The 15,830-nt window shown below is 41.1% G+C and overlaps 1 protein-coding gene across 9 annotated transcripts in view; it reads left to right on the top strand.

Moving 5' to 3' along the window:
- The window catches only part of STAU1 (staufen double-stranded RNA binding protein 1), a 28,549-nt gene extending 12,910 nt beyond the window's left edge, over nt 1-15,639 (top strand). For 3 of the 9 annotated variants that reach the window (XM_032126870.1, XM_032126868.1, XM_032126869.1), the window contains 10 exons: nt 581-746; nt 5,683-5,781; nt 7,133-7,363; nt 7,926-8,069; nt 8,741-8,887; nt 9,719-9,791; nt 11,165-11,532; nt 12,263-12,385; nt 13,896-13,981; nt 14,656-15,639. In XM_032126870.1, the coding sequence (XP_031982761.1) occupies nt 581-746; nt 5,683-5,781; nt 7,133-7,363; nt 7,926-8,069; nt 8,741-8,887; nt 9,719-9,791; nt 11,165-11,532; nt 12,263-12,385; nt 13,896-13,981; nt 14,656-14,743 (1,525 nt within the window). In that variant the 3' untranslated portion in view covers nt 14,744-15,639. The remainder of the gene's footprint in view (nt 1-580; nt 747-5,682; nt 5,782-7,132; nt 7,364-7,925; nt 8,070-8,740; nt 8,888-9,718; nt 9,792-11,164; nt 11,533-12,262; nt 12,386-13,895; nt 13,982-14,655) is intronic. The other 6 variants (XM_032126871.1, XM_032126872.1, XM_032126873.1 and 3 more) reach the window with 6 other exon arrangements.
- Nucleotides 15,640-15,830: the final 191 nt, after the last annotated feature.

Here is a 15,830-nt window from a genome sequence, read left to right as displayed (position 1 = left end):
GCGAGGCAGGAGCTTTGGAGAAGTACACCCACCAATATCTGTAATTTGCCTTATCTCCAGTGCTTTATTTCTTTGGGGTGGGGCAAGGGAGCTGGACTGAAAATTGAAGTCTTTTTGAGAACATTCATGTATAGCCAGCTTCATTGAGCAAATAGCTAAATATTAGGTACATATTTCCTGCATTTCCTTTGTGTGTAAAAGCAAAACTGAAGAAAACAGTTTGATGCTTCTTCTGAAACTATTTAAATTAAAGTTGCAGTTTAAAGAATTCTATATAGGCATAGGAACTTAGAATTCAAAACTTCCTGGCCTGCCAAGTCCATAGAAGCATGGTTATGTTGTCTTTGTGTAGCACTTGGTCAGAAATGTGTTCCTATTGTAAAACAAGGAGTGTCAATATTTGTTTCAAAGGTTGCTCACTAAATTCTTTAAGGCTGTAAATCAAAATTTGATTTTTTGAAATTAGGGCTTCCATGGTGAATTGTGGTTATTGATATCCAAGACATTGACCCACATCTAACTTAGATGTCTGTTTACTTTGTAGGCCAAATCATTTGCTTATTTACCTCTTTCTTTGCAGGTACTTTTACCCATTTCCTGTCGGGCCTTTACTTTACCAAGTGGAGCTTTCAATTGGAGGGCAGCAGTTTCATGGGAAGGGAAGAACAAGACAAGCTGCTAAGCATGATGCAGCTGCTAAAGCACTGAAAGTTCTGCAGAACGAGCCCTTGCCTGAGAAACCAGAGGTGGGAATTAATCTTAGTGTCGTAAGCATAAATTGCTAGAATAAACTGGGATATTACTATAGATTTTTTTCTTATTGAGAGGAAGGGGACAGTTGGGAAATTTAATTCTGTGTAGCAGTGGTGACTTACTTGTGTCAATAGAAACACTTTGATTTAAAACCATAAATTTCTATGGAACTAGAATTTTCCCAGATGATATTGTTAATTTTTTTACTGTCATATTTTTCCACAGCAATGCTGTAGACCTCTGTCAGATATGAGCACTGGAAGCATAGATAGGAATTAATATCTTACCAGGTACAGATCATAAACAAACTTCTGAAGAAGTGCATAAATAGGCAACATAAAACTCAGGCATGGATTTACTTCCTGGGCAAAATCCCTACATGATTTTGGAAAGAACCATGGAAGTTCTAGAAGAACAAGAAATGCATGGAAGTAGTAAACTCATACACACATTTTGATAGGAATATAAGAAGACAGTTTTTATCCCTTCATATATTTATGGCTGCCCAGCACTTTCTGTTCCAATACCGTTACTGTGTTTTTCATGCTTTTTTGTTGAGTGGCTTTAGGCAGAAGGTCTCACTGTGGGCACAGGAGTTGCTTTGCTGCTGGGCTGGCTGGGAGCCTGCACCCCTCCGTGCGTGTTGGGTGCTTTGCAGTCTGGGGAGTGTGAGAACTTGCTGGATATGGAGTCTGGCTGTGTGCTGAGAAAGAAGGAAAATGAAGAATTGGACAAGAAGGCAACAAGGGGTCTCAGACTGAGAAAAAAATAGCTGGGAACTACCAGGAATGGCAGAGCAAGAGGCTTGAGGAAATGTGTTGGGAAGCCAAGGGACACTGAGTTAAAACTTGGTGCGTGTGGGAGTGAGCATTGCCCAGGTAACTGGGCAAAAGCACTGGATCTGACAGTTCAGGGAAGAGGCTTGGGAGGCATTGGTGGAGGTGCTTTGGGTAAGCAAAAGCTGTCCTGGAGGAATGCAGATTATTGAAAGATGGAGGCTCCTAGGGATTACAGATGCTGTTGGGAAAAGAGAGTGATGCTGGGAACAGGAGCTGGGACTTGGGGTGAGCCCTGCGCTGAAATCTGAACTGGTGACTGGCAGAGTGTGGGCAGGGGCCAGCTGGTCTTCATGCACGAGAGGCCAAAGCAGAGGAGGATGTTCCCCTTCAGTTCTGGGAACCCCAAATTCTGGAATATTGTTCTGTATCAGTGGTGCAGAACATCCCCTTTTTGCACCCATCCTCGTAACAGATAAGCTGCTCTCATGGGCCCTTTCGCCCCTCAGGGAGCACAGACCCAGGGAGAGCAGCTCTGCAGGGCTCACATGTCACTGAATTATTCTTTGTTAAGTGTTTTAGAGATGCTTCAGTACAGGTGACTTTCTGGAAATGTAGAGAATTGTGTTTTGGAGTTGGATAATGTGAGGTCTTCAGAACAAACACTGCAGTTGTTTTAGGGTATCTCATTCTGTGTGAGGGATATAAATCCAGAGGTAGAGGAAGTAAATTATGTAAGACTGCAAGAAGGGAGAATTATTTTATTAAGAAGACAGGACCCGAATGGTGTCTTGACTCTGAGAAAACTGCATTTGTCATTTTATTTTTCAATTTATATTTGACTTGTCTGTAAAAGGAACAATAGGAAATGCAGCTTAGGAGAAGGAGAGTGGGCCTTGGAACAGGGGGTGCTGGTTTATAACAAATACTTGAATAAATCGAGTTTTCACTTAAAGTTTGGTACTTGAATTAATTGATATTTGTGGCTTTCAACTGTTGTAGTTTTAGGAAAGTCTGAGGGGATTGTTTTTGTAGCAGCATTTCACTGTAGCCAAGATGAAGGTAGAATAAGGAAGGTTGTGGTGCTAAGTGAACCCTGTTCATTCCTGCATCCACTGAGGCAGGGGCCTGAAAGGATACAGGAGTGTGGGGTCACGAGAGATGCTGTTAAAGATGCCTGTATACAACGGAAGCAAATGAAGATTTCACAAGCAGACATAATCCTGATACTTCCTCCCAGTCATATGATGTTGCCAGTAATTTTCCTTTTAAATGTAGTTATTTTGGTGTATCCCATTTGTGTGTATGCTTGTGTAAACAGAATATTCTGAAGTTTGAACTAATGTGTTTTAAGGGGGAGTAATTTTCTAATTTTTTTTTATTATTTGGGGTTTTTTTTACAATTTTTTGTTTTTATGGAATTTTGCTCTTTATTTTTAAATTAGAAAATATTCAGTGCACAATAACAGTTGGGCTCAATGATCTTAAAGATCTTTTCCAAACTAAATGGTTCTGTGATTCTAAGAAGAAATCATTGAATGAAATTATTAGACTTTAAGGGAAAGAATGACCATTTCTCACACCTTTTCGGGCTGCATATCTAGGAGCAAGAGGCAGGAAAAAGAAACTAATAATATTGGCTCTCAGCTGGACCAAGCCCTGTGTGAAGAACTCAGTTGAATGTTAGAGCTCTTCATTGAGAGGGGGCTGCGGTGGGAGCCCTCACAAGGACCTTCAGTGTGGCCGGGGTTGGACGTGCTGGTGAAGGTACAGGATGGGGTTAGCATATTCAAAGACAAGTGATAAAGCATTGATTTAAAGCTTAGGAAACATGTAAAGCTGAGCTTCCTAGCATGATTCTTAGGCAGGGATTCTATTTTTGCCTCAAAATTTGCTTCTGTGTTTGTTGCCAACTCATTTGGTAAATATCAGCTGCTCTTAGTACCCTTAATGTGGAAGAACAGGCTCAGACTGATGACTGATTAATCAGTGCATTTCTGGGCAGCACCTCCACAGGTGTTCGGTGTTTGCTCACAAGCAGCCTTGAGGAAGGGCCTGTGGAAGGAGTTCCTGGAAGAGGGCAAGTCCCTCGTAATGGAGTACAGTACTTCTGGAATTTGCTTGAACAATGTGATGAGAGCTAAGAGTGGTAAATGCTTTGGGGTCTCATTCAGATTTAGAGGCATAATTCCTGGAGAGTTCAGTCAATGCAAACATGCAAAATACTTCAAAAATAAACTTTAGGCATCACCTGCCTTGAAGTGTGCAGGGAAAGGGTGAGAGTGTGTGTGTATGATTATTTTCGCTTTATAAAGTAAACTGATCCAGAACTCAAGTAGAGGCAAAATAATCAGTAAAATAGCTATAGTCTGTTAATGGTTATTTTCATAATAATAATAATAACAACAACTCATTATTTTAGATAAAGGTATTGAGGAAAAGAACCTTCATTTTGCACTGTGCACACAGACTTAGAATGTGTTAAGAACATACACTGCAATAGAGCAAATAATTCCCTTCTGTTAATTGTGTTCTCCTGAGAGGATATTAAGTGGCAAAAATTTAATCCAGTAAAGAGAAGTCCTGGTCATCTTCACAAAGAAAAACATTGGAATTTGAAAAACTAGAATATATCTGAAATTACAAGGAGAGGAAAAGTACTTGTGATTGAAGTTGTTGTGCCAATGTTGGTGAGTGAGGACAGTGACGGACCCTTCCTGGCAGTGCCAGAGTGAACGTGGCCTTAGGAGTTCAAATACTGCTCCTGGGAATATGCTGCTGTTCCTTGTGAACTTAGCAAGTGCATTGGCAATGGGATTTGAGAGATGATGATTGAGACTTTAGGCTGCTGTACTCGATCTTGGTTTTGTCCCTTTTGCCCAGCTGTGCCCCTTTTTGCCCCGTTTTGCCCCGCGCGCGGGGCCGTGCCCAGTGCGGCTGCCGCGGGCTCGGCTCCAGAGCGGAGCAGTGCTTGGGACGGCTCCACACGGACCTGCTCTGCCTCTGCCACTGGCACCAGCAGTGCCAGGGCTGTGCCCAGCGTGCTCCCCTGCAGCTCAAGCCTGACGGGCAAGTCAGCCCATGAGAACAGTGGGAAGTCTGATGGGACAGTGGGAGGAGTGAAAATTTTACTAATTTTTTTTTTTTTCTGAGATGGGAAGAGGCTGTCTTAACTGATGGGATAAAAAAATCCTTCATGTTTTAAACTAACCTGTTAGTAGCAGACCTGGGGGATGCTTGCTGCCATCAAACAAGTTTTAATCTATGAAAACTTTCTAGCTCAGCTCCCCTGCTGCTGCTCCAGTAAGATACTTAAATAATTTTTATTACCTGGCTGCATAACTAGTATTGTGGCATGATAAAATTGGTGGTATTGTTGCTGTTCATCTTTATCATAATCTTTCCAATATCCCTGCTGGACACTTAGTCCTAAAATTTCTCTGTTGCTGTTGACATGCCTTAGCTCATGTTGATGCCAGCACCAGTGAAGACATTTTTGGAATCCCAGTCAAAGTTTTACCTGGAGATACATAGATGTGCCTGTAGGAAAGCTTCCCTGGCACTGTTGTCCTAGCAGGTTTGAGTTCTCAGAGATGGTCTGTGTTTGATTTAGGGAAGTTCCTGATAGGATGTTCTTGACATGAGAAAACAAAGCTGCAGATGAAGCACTTACAAGGGAGCATGTGAAAAGACAGGACTGTGCCAGGGGGCTCGTCAGCCATCCCTCATTCACACTGGTCCCACTCTTAGAATCTTTATTTTTCCTGCCCTTTCTCTTACCTGATCCTGTCTTAGTGCTTTTGGTGCAAATGTCCAGTCAGTATATGAAAATTGTATTTCATAAAGGTACTTCCATTTGGAAATCATGTAGCACTTTCTTTAAACACATTTTTAAACCTATTGGCATTTATTCAATTTGTTCTTTCTTGTAATGAGCACATGAAAATATGAAGGTTTGCAACCTTTTACCCATACACCTTAATGAGCTTCTTAAGATTCAGTTCTGTAGTGTGTGAGCTGCATTTCTCCACATTCACGTAACATGGCAGTAAAGGTTAGAGTACTTAAAATTTGCAGAGTTCAGTAAAGTGGTTGAATGGATAAAATTCAATTTAATAGGATCTTTATTTTAAATAGAGTATGCTTCTTTTAGGTTAACGGAAAAGAACCAGATGATGAAAATCTCAATAAATCTGAAATAAGCCAAGTTTTTGAGATTGCACTTAAAAGGAACTTGCCTGTGAATTTTGAGGTATGTTTATTTTACAAGCTCTAGATTTGTTTTTATTAGACTATTAAGGGTGCACATTAAGCTGAGTCTCTCCTAGATAACCCAAACAACTGACTTTTAACATGTCTTGTTAGTTGTGAATACACTTTCACCTTTGACAGTCACCCTGATTTGTCTTGGAGATTATATGGTAAAGGGAAGAAAAAAGAAAAATCCACCTGTTCACAAGTTCATGCCCTAAAATGATCACATGGAGTGAACAGCTATGCTGTGGTTGTCTGTGCAATCTTTTTTCCAAGCTTTTTGAAAAAAACGTATTACAGTGAAGAACCAAAACACAACCCTGCATTAGTGGTTAGAACATGGAAGTGCAGAGTCGAGGCAAAAGACTAGAGCTCACTCTGAAAGACACATATGGAAGTATTTGCTTAATTAAGCACTGATCTGGACTACCCATGAGGTGCAGAATCTCACAAGTAGGTTTCTTTTCTTGCCATGAGGTGACCTCATGTGCATCTGACTTTCCTTTCCCTTTGGCCTGGCTGCTTGCTGCCTCTTTGCCCCTCCTTGATCATTTCAGTTATCTTAAATCAGGAGCTTCCACAGGAGCATCTCTATTTCACTAAAATAATAATTTATCATGCTGCTTTCCTAAGCTGGCAGAGTAACATTTAAGCCAACTATCTGAATTATTATAGTAAGAAAATGCAATTGTGTGTAACTAAATTGCTTCTGAAACAGTTCTATGAAATTTTACATGAAACTTTCAATTATTGCAGATCAGCCTGAGAATCACTGGTAAAAATACACTGTCACACAAAGCCAATTGTGGGTGGAAGCTCTTAATTCATTCTTACTTTTTGACGATATGGATATTTTGGAGTACGATGTTAGGAGTGGAGTTAAAAGACTAAATCTGTAGCAGGCAGCTATCTCCTAGATATCTCCAGAATTCTTCAGAACTTCAGAGTTCAGAAGTCAGAATTTCTGGACTAAAATGCTAGATCCTAAAGAGTTGCTTTCTCTGTAATGTTCTATTACTGTACCATGATATATTTAATGAGGTGATGTTAACTGTGGGGAAGTACACACTGATGAAATAGAACAGTCATATTTTTATACTGAAACAGTAAATCAGTCAATTAAATAAGAAAGGTTAATGACTTGTGTAAATACTGTTTACTGCTTGCTGCATCTCATCCTTTTAAAATATATGCTTAGTTGGGTGGGAATATGTTATTAGAGTGAATATGATTTACTTTTTGGATGGTATGAAGATCTAAAATCTCTTTATCCTTAGTTCTTGAGAGAAGTTTGCTATAAACAATGTGCCCTGCCATTTTTAATAAGTGTTTATCACACTTTCACTCAGTTTTTCCCTCTGAAACAGGTGACCAAGGAAAGTGGTCCTCCCCATATGAAGAGTTTTGTAACCAAGGTATCAGTTGGAGAATTCATGGGTGAAGGTGAAGGAAAGAGCAAGAAGATCTCAAAGAAAAATGCTGCAATAGCAGTCCTAGAAGAACTGAAAAAATTGCCACCCCTTCCTATGGTTGAGAAAATGAAGCCACGAATCAAAAAGAAAACAAAATCAATAGTGAAGGTAAGAGAGAAAAGGTTGGAAATTTGACTGTGCAAATAATCATCAGAGAGGCTTTTCTGAGTCAGTTATAAACACTCTTCAGCTGCTCAACCTTTCCCAGTTGTCTGGTGCAACAAATGAGCTGCTATTTTGCTCCCACTCTAATGGGGTTCTGACACCACTTTTATAGCAGTTACCAGTAAATTCTGGATGAAAGAGAAACCTTAGAAAAGAAAGAGCAGTGCATAAAAATCAAGCTCTGACTTTAAAGCCTCAGACTTTACAGCTTCGGGTTTTGCTTGATTTTGCTCATGCAAATTGTCCTGCAAGGCTGTCCCTCCTAATATAGCAGGATTAGAATTTGTAAAGCTATTAGCAGGGTAGGTTACATGTGGTCAAGTGTGACAGCGGAGCCAGATAAGTTCAGTATTTCTCTTTGGCTGTGACAGTGTTTCACTAAGCAATTTTTATTTCAGTATTCTTAAAATCTTGAGATGAATGAATTCAGTGTCATGCTGTGTTTTGTCTATTAAACCAAATATTCACAAAGTTTGTCTTACTTCCTAAACACTATTCTATGTAGCTGCAGACAAGTCCAGAATACGGTCAAGGAATGAATCCCATTAGCAGACTTGCCCAGATACAGCAGGCCAAGAAGGAGAAGGAACCCGAGTACATGCTCATCACAGAACGTGGGCTGCCCAGGCGCAGGGAGTTCGTGATGCAGGTTGGTGTGACCATTGCACAGATCTGGTGGTGTAGGGTGTGACCATTGCACAGATCTGGTGGCGTGGGGTGTGACCATTGCACAGATCTGGTGGTGTAGGGTGTGACCATTGCACAGATCTGGTGGCGTGGGGTGTGACCATTGCACAGATCTGGTGGTGTGGCTCACATCTCTTTTTTTTTTTTTAATGGCAATCAGGTTGTCATGATGATATACAGAGTTAACAGGTTTCCATGACATGATTTAACAAAATATCTAATGGGCTACATTCACAGAAGATAAAGGTTCAAGAAAAGTGATCTGAGTCATGTTTAAAAAGAAATTGCACAGGGCACCAGTAGTCTATGTTGTAACTGCCTAATGTTTTAATTAACAGGAGTATTAATGTTCTGCTAAGAGATACTAAGCTGCTTATATTTTGTAACAAAGGATTTATTACTACTAACCTGGGTACCCAAGGTGAGATGATGAAACACAGTTCTTTGTGTGACTTCTCTTGGGGTTTTTTGTGCTCGAAGGCCAATGATCACTGGTAATAAATGACAACTTGCTTAGAACAATGACCACTTGGAACTGTTTTGTGACTCACAGCATGCTTGAGACACAGATCACTAATAAGGGAATCCCCATACTACTGCTTAAGAATTGTGTTTTCTTCCTCTTCTATCCAGGTGAAAGTTGGTGTACACACAGCTGAAGGAATGGGCACGAACAAAAAGGTTGCTAAACGCAATGCAGCTGAAAATATGTTGGAAATTTTAGGTTTCAAAGTCCCTCAACCTCAACCTCCAAAACCAGCATTAAAGACAGAAGAGAAGGTGAGTCTTGAGGAAGCAGCAGCTGGTTAATGTTGCAGCAAAGGCTGAGCTGAAACTGAAGCAGCTTTGCAAGGCAGTAACAGGGTAGGAAGTTCATTCCCTCTGCGCTAGCCAGGAAACTATGGTATTGAGGGGACTGCTCTCTGAAAAAATATTTCATATCCAGTGTTTTGGATACATTAAGTGTTTGGGTTTTCAAGTAAATCAAAGTCTCATCAGAAGGCTAAATGAATGTGTTCTGCTTTGTGAAATGTCTCAGAACCTGTGATAATCAATGTGTTTGTCTTAGAAACTTGCGGACCTATAGGTTACAGTACTCTGGTAGCAATAGTTTTACACAGCCTTGTCACCAGTTGCAGTGGAAAGTTTGTTATGGGTTTCTCTGGTGGGTCCCTTAGCAGGGAAGGAGCCTTGTGTTCTGCTGGTGATTCAGCAGATACTACCAGGGAGCTCAAACAGCAAATCTAGGGTTAGTTCTCTTGTTTTCGTGTATGTGCTCATTTGTGTCCGGTATGCTCCCCTCAGCAGTACCAGTAACTAATGGCAGTTTAACTGGCTTTATTCTGGTATCTAGTTTTGAGTAGCTGTGCTCCTAATACCACTTCTCTGGGATGTGGTAGTTTTAGGCCTTCAATGAATAAGAATCACTGAACTTCTCTTTTCTTGCTAGCAATGTGATTATTGATGTTTTTGAATAATAACTTTTTCAGTTAAATTTTGGCTGGTCAGATCACCTGCATCTTGAAAACTTTAAATTTGTTTTAAAATTAATGGGGAAAAAAGTTTTAAAGGGGTATTGTGTATTTGAGTTCTTTTCCTTTTATTTTTAAGACCCCAGTGAAAAAACCAGGTGATGGAAGAAAAGTAACCTTCTTTGAGCCGGGCTCTGAAGAGACTTCAGCTAGTGAGTAACCTGGTGAAAGCAGCAGGGCCCTGTTGGGGGGTGTCAGGTCTGTTCCCAGTCCCTTCAGCAGTGCCATGTAGCACTCTGGGATGAGCAGAGCTGTGCAGCTGCTGCCTTGCAAACTAAGTGGAGCCCTTGGAAAGGTTTGGTTCAAACCCCAAAGAACTTATTCCTCCCAAGGCCCTGGTCCTGGGATGAAGATGAGAAAGGGTGTCAGTACTAACTGGTCAACCTAAGGCAGAGTTGGAGAGGGAAGAAGTGGCCTTGTCCAGAACCACCTTTGTCTGTGCCTGGTCTTTGATGACTGAGAGCAGGAGCTGTGCCTGCACTTGTTTCAGGCAGTCAGTAGTTGTGGTGGTCACACCCAAGGTGGCAGGCTGGAACCAAAGCACCCCAAACCTGGCCACCCTGTACACAGACATTGCTCTCTAGAATGTCATCTGGTGGGAGGAATCATTATGGAGAGTTTGTCTGTCACCACAGATTGCTGTTCTAGAGAGCATGTTTCAGGTACTTTGTGTTTGAGTATAACTTTGCTGTTTAAATTATATTAAGTTGGGATTGACTTGGACTTTAGTACTATTTTCCTGCATCCATAAGGTCTTAGATAAACTTCCTGACTTCCTATTCAGATTTTTCTATCCCTGTTTTCTTCCATCTACAAGTTTTGGCTTTCATCCTTAGGCTTGAAGCAGCTCTGCCCTGCAGAACTTTATTAATCTGTTCTGCCATAATAGTGATTCCTTGGTTTATTTTGGTGTCATTGTCTTCCCCAATTTTCTTGAGCACATCTGTGTAAGTTTCATCCATAGCTCTGTGTGAGTTCCCCTTTAAAAAGCTATTCTTATCCCTCTTTAATCTAACTTACACCATAATGTCAGCAAATTGCTATCAATTGACTGTGGCTGGACATTTGCTGTAAATAGTCTTGCTTCTTTGTGCTAACATTCCATTTTACCTTTCCTACCTGTTGTCTCACAATATACAGTTTAAACTTTGTGGACTGTCACTCTTTACATCATTTAATGGTGGTTCTGGTCATTCTGTGGTTTCATTATTTGCTCCTACAGTTTAAATGATGGAATAAAAAAATCTGAAAGCAAAAGATGTATCTGGAATGTGATTTCAGCTGAGGTGTCTGTGAGCTTGACTGACCTGGAGAAGCTGCTCCTGGAGGTAAAGGGGCTCCCTTTTGGCAGAAGCAGGTGTTGCACTGAGTCAGTAATTCAATAAACAAACTGTCTCAATGATGCTGAAGCTCTGACCCTCCAAAGGCTGATTGAGCTTACCAAGTTTGTTAGTATTTCAAAAGTAATTTGAAATTAATTATTTTTTTCCAAAGTGACTTTTGGTGCCTGTGTGTGTGCCTGCAGGAGGACTCACAAACAGCAGCTCTTCAGTGTGCACCTCTCTTCTCCCAGGTAATAAAGAAGATGAGTTTAGGATGCCTTATCTCAGCCATCAGCAGCTTCCTGCTGGAATTCTTCCCATGGTCCCTGAGGTTGCACAGGCTGTAGGAGCCAATCAAGGACACCACACCAAAGAGTTCAGTCGGGCAGCTCCCAACCCTGCCAAGGCGACTGTGACGGCGATGATCGCCAGGGAGCTGCTCTATGGGGGCACTTCTCCTACTGCCGAGACCATTTTGAAGAGCAACAACTCCTCAGGCCACGTCCCCCATGGACCTCTGACCAGGCCCTCCGAGCAGCTGGACTATCTTTCCAATGTTCAAGGAATCCAGGTAAATGTTCGGCTTTGCAAGACTTCTTCCAGAGCTATCCAAGCTGGTCCAACCTTTTGTTTGTTCAAAAGCTTTTCAGTTCTGCTGGTGAGAGATGAGTTCTGAGCCTGCTGAAATTCATATCGTAGTTTGAATTTACCTATGACATGTACCAAATTTTGCAGCCTTTTAAATTTAATTTTCAAATGCACATTTCTGTCCCATTCTCAGCCCCAATTCAGTGCTACTCTGAGATCTTGGAAGAACAAAATTAAAGAAGCATTTTCTGAAAATTGTCCTGATGTAGGAGGACAGTGTGGACTTGAACGTGGCTGATCTGAAATCAGGTTCTTTCACTAATCCGTCGTATAGTAACATTTGCTGTAAGCTCTGCATTTTAGGTCCCTTTAATGAGAATTGCATTAAGTTCCTATATTCATATGACAGATGAGCTCAGTGGATCAAAAAGCATAATACAGAAGTTTGAAATGCAGACAGCAGTGATTAGAATAAAGGTTCCAGTAACAATCATTATTGAGTAGCCACTTGCATTCAGGAGCCTTGCCAAGCTCTTGTGAGTACTAAAAAACATTGTAAGTGAGGTTAAACTTCAAATAGAGTAGTTCTACTGGCTGAGAGAATGATGAGAAGAAAGGCTCAGCTTCATATATGGGCAAATAATCTGTAGCAGTTGTGATATACTTTCTGTACTTGGTTAACAAAAAGAAATAAATCCTTCTCTTTTCTTCAGGTTGAATATAAAGACTTTCCAAAAAATAACAAGAACGAGTTTGTATCTCTTATAAACTGTTCCTCTCAGCCACCGCTGATCAGTCATGGGATTGGAAAGGATGTGGAGTCTTGCCACGACATGGTATGATGAACATTGCTGAAATGTTACTCCTGAGGGGAGACCGAGGTTTTATATCACTGCTGGGAGCAAGGAATTAGATGTTCACTGTTAGTTCCCTGGCTAATTTTTGTCTAGTATTTCACAGGTTGTGGAAATAATGATTATTAATATCAGAATCTAATCTAAATAATGCTTAATATGCTGAACATGTGTTCACAGTTTTGGTCTACAAAAAGCACATTTGCTGCATCTTGATAGTATTTGTATGAGCCCATGACAGTAAATGCACAAAAAGGAACTTATAAACCATAGGAGCATCTCAGCTTATTTTCTTACCATGTCAGAATGGGCTGATATTTCATTGGGAACTGTGATAGTTGGGTTCATGTTCCCAGACTTGCTGCAGAAATGGAATCCCTTGTGGAAGAAATGCAGTTCAGCACTGGATAGTAAAAGACACTCTAAATCTGTTCATCTCCCTTTATAAAAAAAGATTTTTTTATTACCACTGGCTGAAATATTTCTTTGTGAAAGAATGAGGCTGCTATACTGAAACCTACAGGGGACTTTGGCTATAAAAAACTACGTGGAGCTGATAGGATGTTCCCAGTCTGCTCCCTTTCAGAGGAATTTTTCTTGTTCTTTTGGGCTCCAGAGGTGACCTGAGTGCAGCAGCCTGAAGGAATAGTTTGCAATATGTGAATACACGTAGGAAAACCTGATTTTGCTGATTTTTATACAAAAAAACTGTTGCAGTACTTTTCTAATGGACATTGTTTGATATGGATTTCATTGGTCTTTGTCACTTTCTTTGGACATTTTCATGCCCATCTCTACATTCTGCTATGCAGAGCTCCTGTCAGACTGAGCACAGGGGTCAGGATAGGGGGGAGAAGGGGAAAGAGCAGCTGGTTCAGAGCTTGAACACTGTGACTGGGGCCACTGTGAGTCCCCTCCTCGGTTCAAAGTTCAGCTGTCACTAAGGCCTGTGCCAGAGTCAGGGATGTGCTGGGAAGCTGCACCTGAAGCTGGTCTGAATGAAGTGGAAAAAAGATACCAGTTCTCAAGGGAGGTGACTGACCTTGGCCTGAGCCATGTCACACTGACCCTGTTAAACAGTCACGTGGGCCCCACCTGTGTTGTATTTTTGATTCTTGTGTAACTTGTTTTCTTTTTTGGAAAAGGACTCTGGTTCGGTGTATTTTTCTATTCTTTGTCTTAAGCTCCACACCGTTTGAGCTGTTACTAATTTAGTGTCTTTTTTCTTGCTGTTTCTAGTCTGGTGTGTTAGTTTTCCCCCAGTGCTGAAACAAGTGCAGTGGGAATCCCCAGTCACAGCGCCATCGAACTGTTTAATGAAGCAAGATGAAATTCTACACCTTTGTCTTTTCGACCATAATTATGCAACTTAAAAAAAATTCTTTAAAAATATTGCCAAAATGAGAACATTTGGTTGGGTTAAGTGAGTGCTTTCACTAAATTACTGAACTGGCCAGAGGCTGAATTGCTGAGTGCTCTCTCTTCTCTTTAGGCTGCACTGAATATTTTAAAGTTGCTGTCTGAGTTGGACCAACAAACCACAGAGATGCCAAGGACAGGAAATGGACCAATGTCTGTGTGAGTGGTTTCCACCGACTTCCCTTGCACTGATGCAAATTAACCCTATGAGAGTTTTTAGACAAATAACATGAGGAGTTTTATTTGCCAGAAAGGTTGGAATGCCAAGGGCTGTTTGCCCTCCAGCAGGACCAGAGGGGGGTTTGGATGATCAAGCCTGTCACTTCCATGTGTCAAAGGCAAAGCACTGAGCAGGAGCGAGTGGGTGAAGTGTGGGGGCTGTGGTGTGACCCCAGCCCAGTGTGACAGTTCTGGGCCCCAGCAGTTCTGGCTTCCCTCAGCTCAGCTGCCCCTTCCCATTTCTCTGTAAGGAGTGTGACATCGCAGTGGGCTCATGGTTCCAGCTGCTCCTCTCTCTCTCTTTTGCACTGTTGTGTGTCACAGGTAAAGGGATATGCAGGGGTCAAAGCTCATTTTCAGCAGAAACATGGAGAGGGTGCAAATTATTCCCTTGGCTGGGTTTGGGAGGAGAGAAAGTTGAGCCTCTCATTGAGATAATAAACTCTTAAATTAACTGTGGTGGGATTAACAAAGTGCTAATTGATTAAAAATTGGGGCAGTTATATGGTAACAAATTATTAAATGCACATCAAATTATTTGTATCCAATTTAAAGCATCTTATTCGTGGAAATAGTGTTTTGTCTCCTAAGTAACAGGTGTTTTATCATTTTAGATGTGTGAAACAAGAAATGGAAAGTGACCCTCTCCTCAAACCGGCGAGCGCAAACCCTTTGGGACAAACACTGGACAGCACTGCCTGAAATAGGCTCTTGACTGAACCCAAACCTGAAAGCACCAGAGAAAATCAAATGCTTCCTCTTAATGTAACCTAACTGTTGGAGTGCTACAGTCTCTACAACCTACTGTAGTGTCTAAATCATAACTGTTGCTTTTTCTTCAAGCAGTGATACATTTTTAGTTTCATTATGTTGTTTTGATTGAAATGACACTATAAATTTTTCATTTAAAAGTTTCTTAATTGTATCTAGAACCATAGCACAGTTTAGAAACTTTGTCTTCTGAGACTGACATGTTACCTGTGAACTAACTTGGGAAGATCATATCCCTGTATGTGGTTATTTTGGTTTTGTTGGAATAGCAGCGTTTCACTGGAAACAAGCTGTGTCCCACCATTTTAAAAAGCCCCATATTTTCACAAACCAACCCTAATTATCCAGTGGTTGAAGGAGTTTAAACACTTCAGGAATTTTAAACTTGGTTTGATCTTTTTTGGTTAATTTCTAGTTTTCTTGAGTGTGGGGTAGGGGAACTCGAATGCAATGTGACTTTCAGTGATCTCTGAGCTGTGTTTTAGGGACTGTGTGTCGGTGGCTTACAGCTCACTACAGTACAGGATATGATCTCAATGTAGTGCATATAAAACTGCAGATTGATTTTCCTTGAGTGCTTTATACTGTTTAATTACATCTCCATGTAGGGCTGAAAAAAATTACCTATGTTTATATATAACTGTGTTGCTTTTGATGTTGTGTTCTTGCGCACGGCCGGTGCGCGATGAGGTTTGCATTGGTCCAGGTACAGCACGATAGCCGCGCGAGTTCAGTACTGCTTCCGTTCATTGTTTACGCTGGAATTTTTTCTCCCCATGGAATGTAAGTAAAACGTAGTGTTTGTCACCAATAAATGGTAATACTAATTTTTTTTGGTTAATTTATTCTTGTACACCACCACAGGGGCTGCTTTTTATAGATTTGTAATGCTTGTGCTCTAGTCCGGGCAGTGTGTTGAGCTGTGGAGTAACTTCCAGTGGTTCTCAAGTGCATATAGAATGTTCTATGTTCTGTGCTGTGCAGGGTGTGCAGACCTGGCAGGGCAAGGGAATGCAAA

Source organism: Corvus moneduloides, chromosome 17 (genome assembly GCF_009650955.1).
Source record: "Corvus moneduloides isolate bCorMon1 chromosome 17, bCorMon1.pri, whole genome shotgun sequence".
In the NCBI taxonomy this organism is placed as follows: Eukaryota; Metazoa; Chordata; class Aves; order Passeriformes; family Corvidae; genus Corvus; species Corvus moneduloides.
Note: the sequence above shows the minus strand (reverse complement) of the source record. Positions and strands in the feature narration are given on the sequence as shown.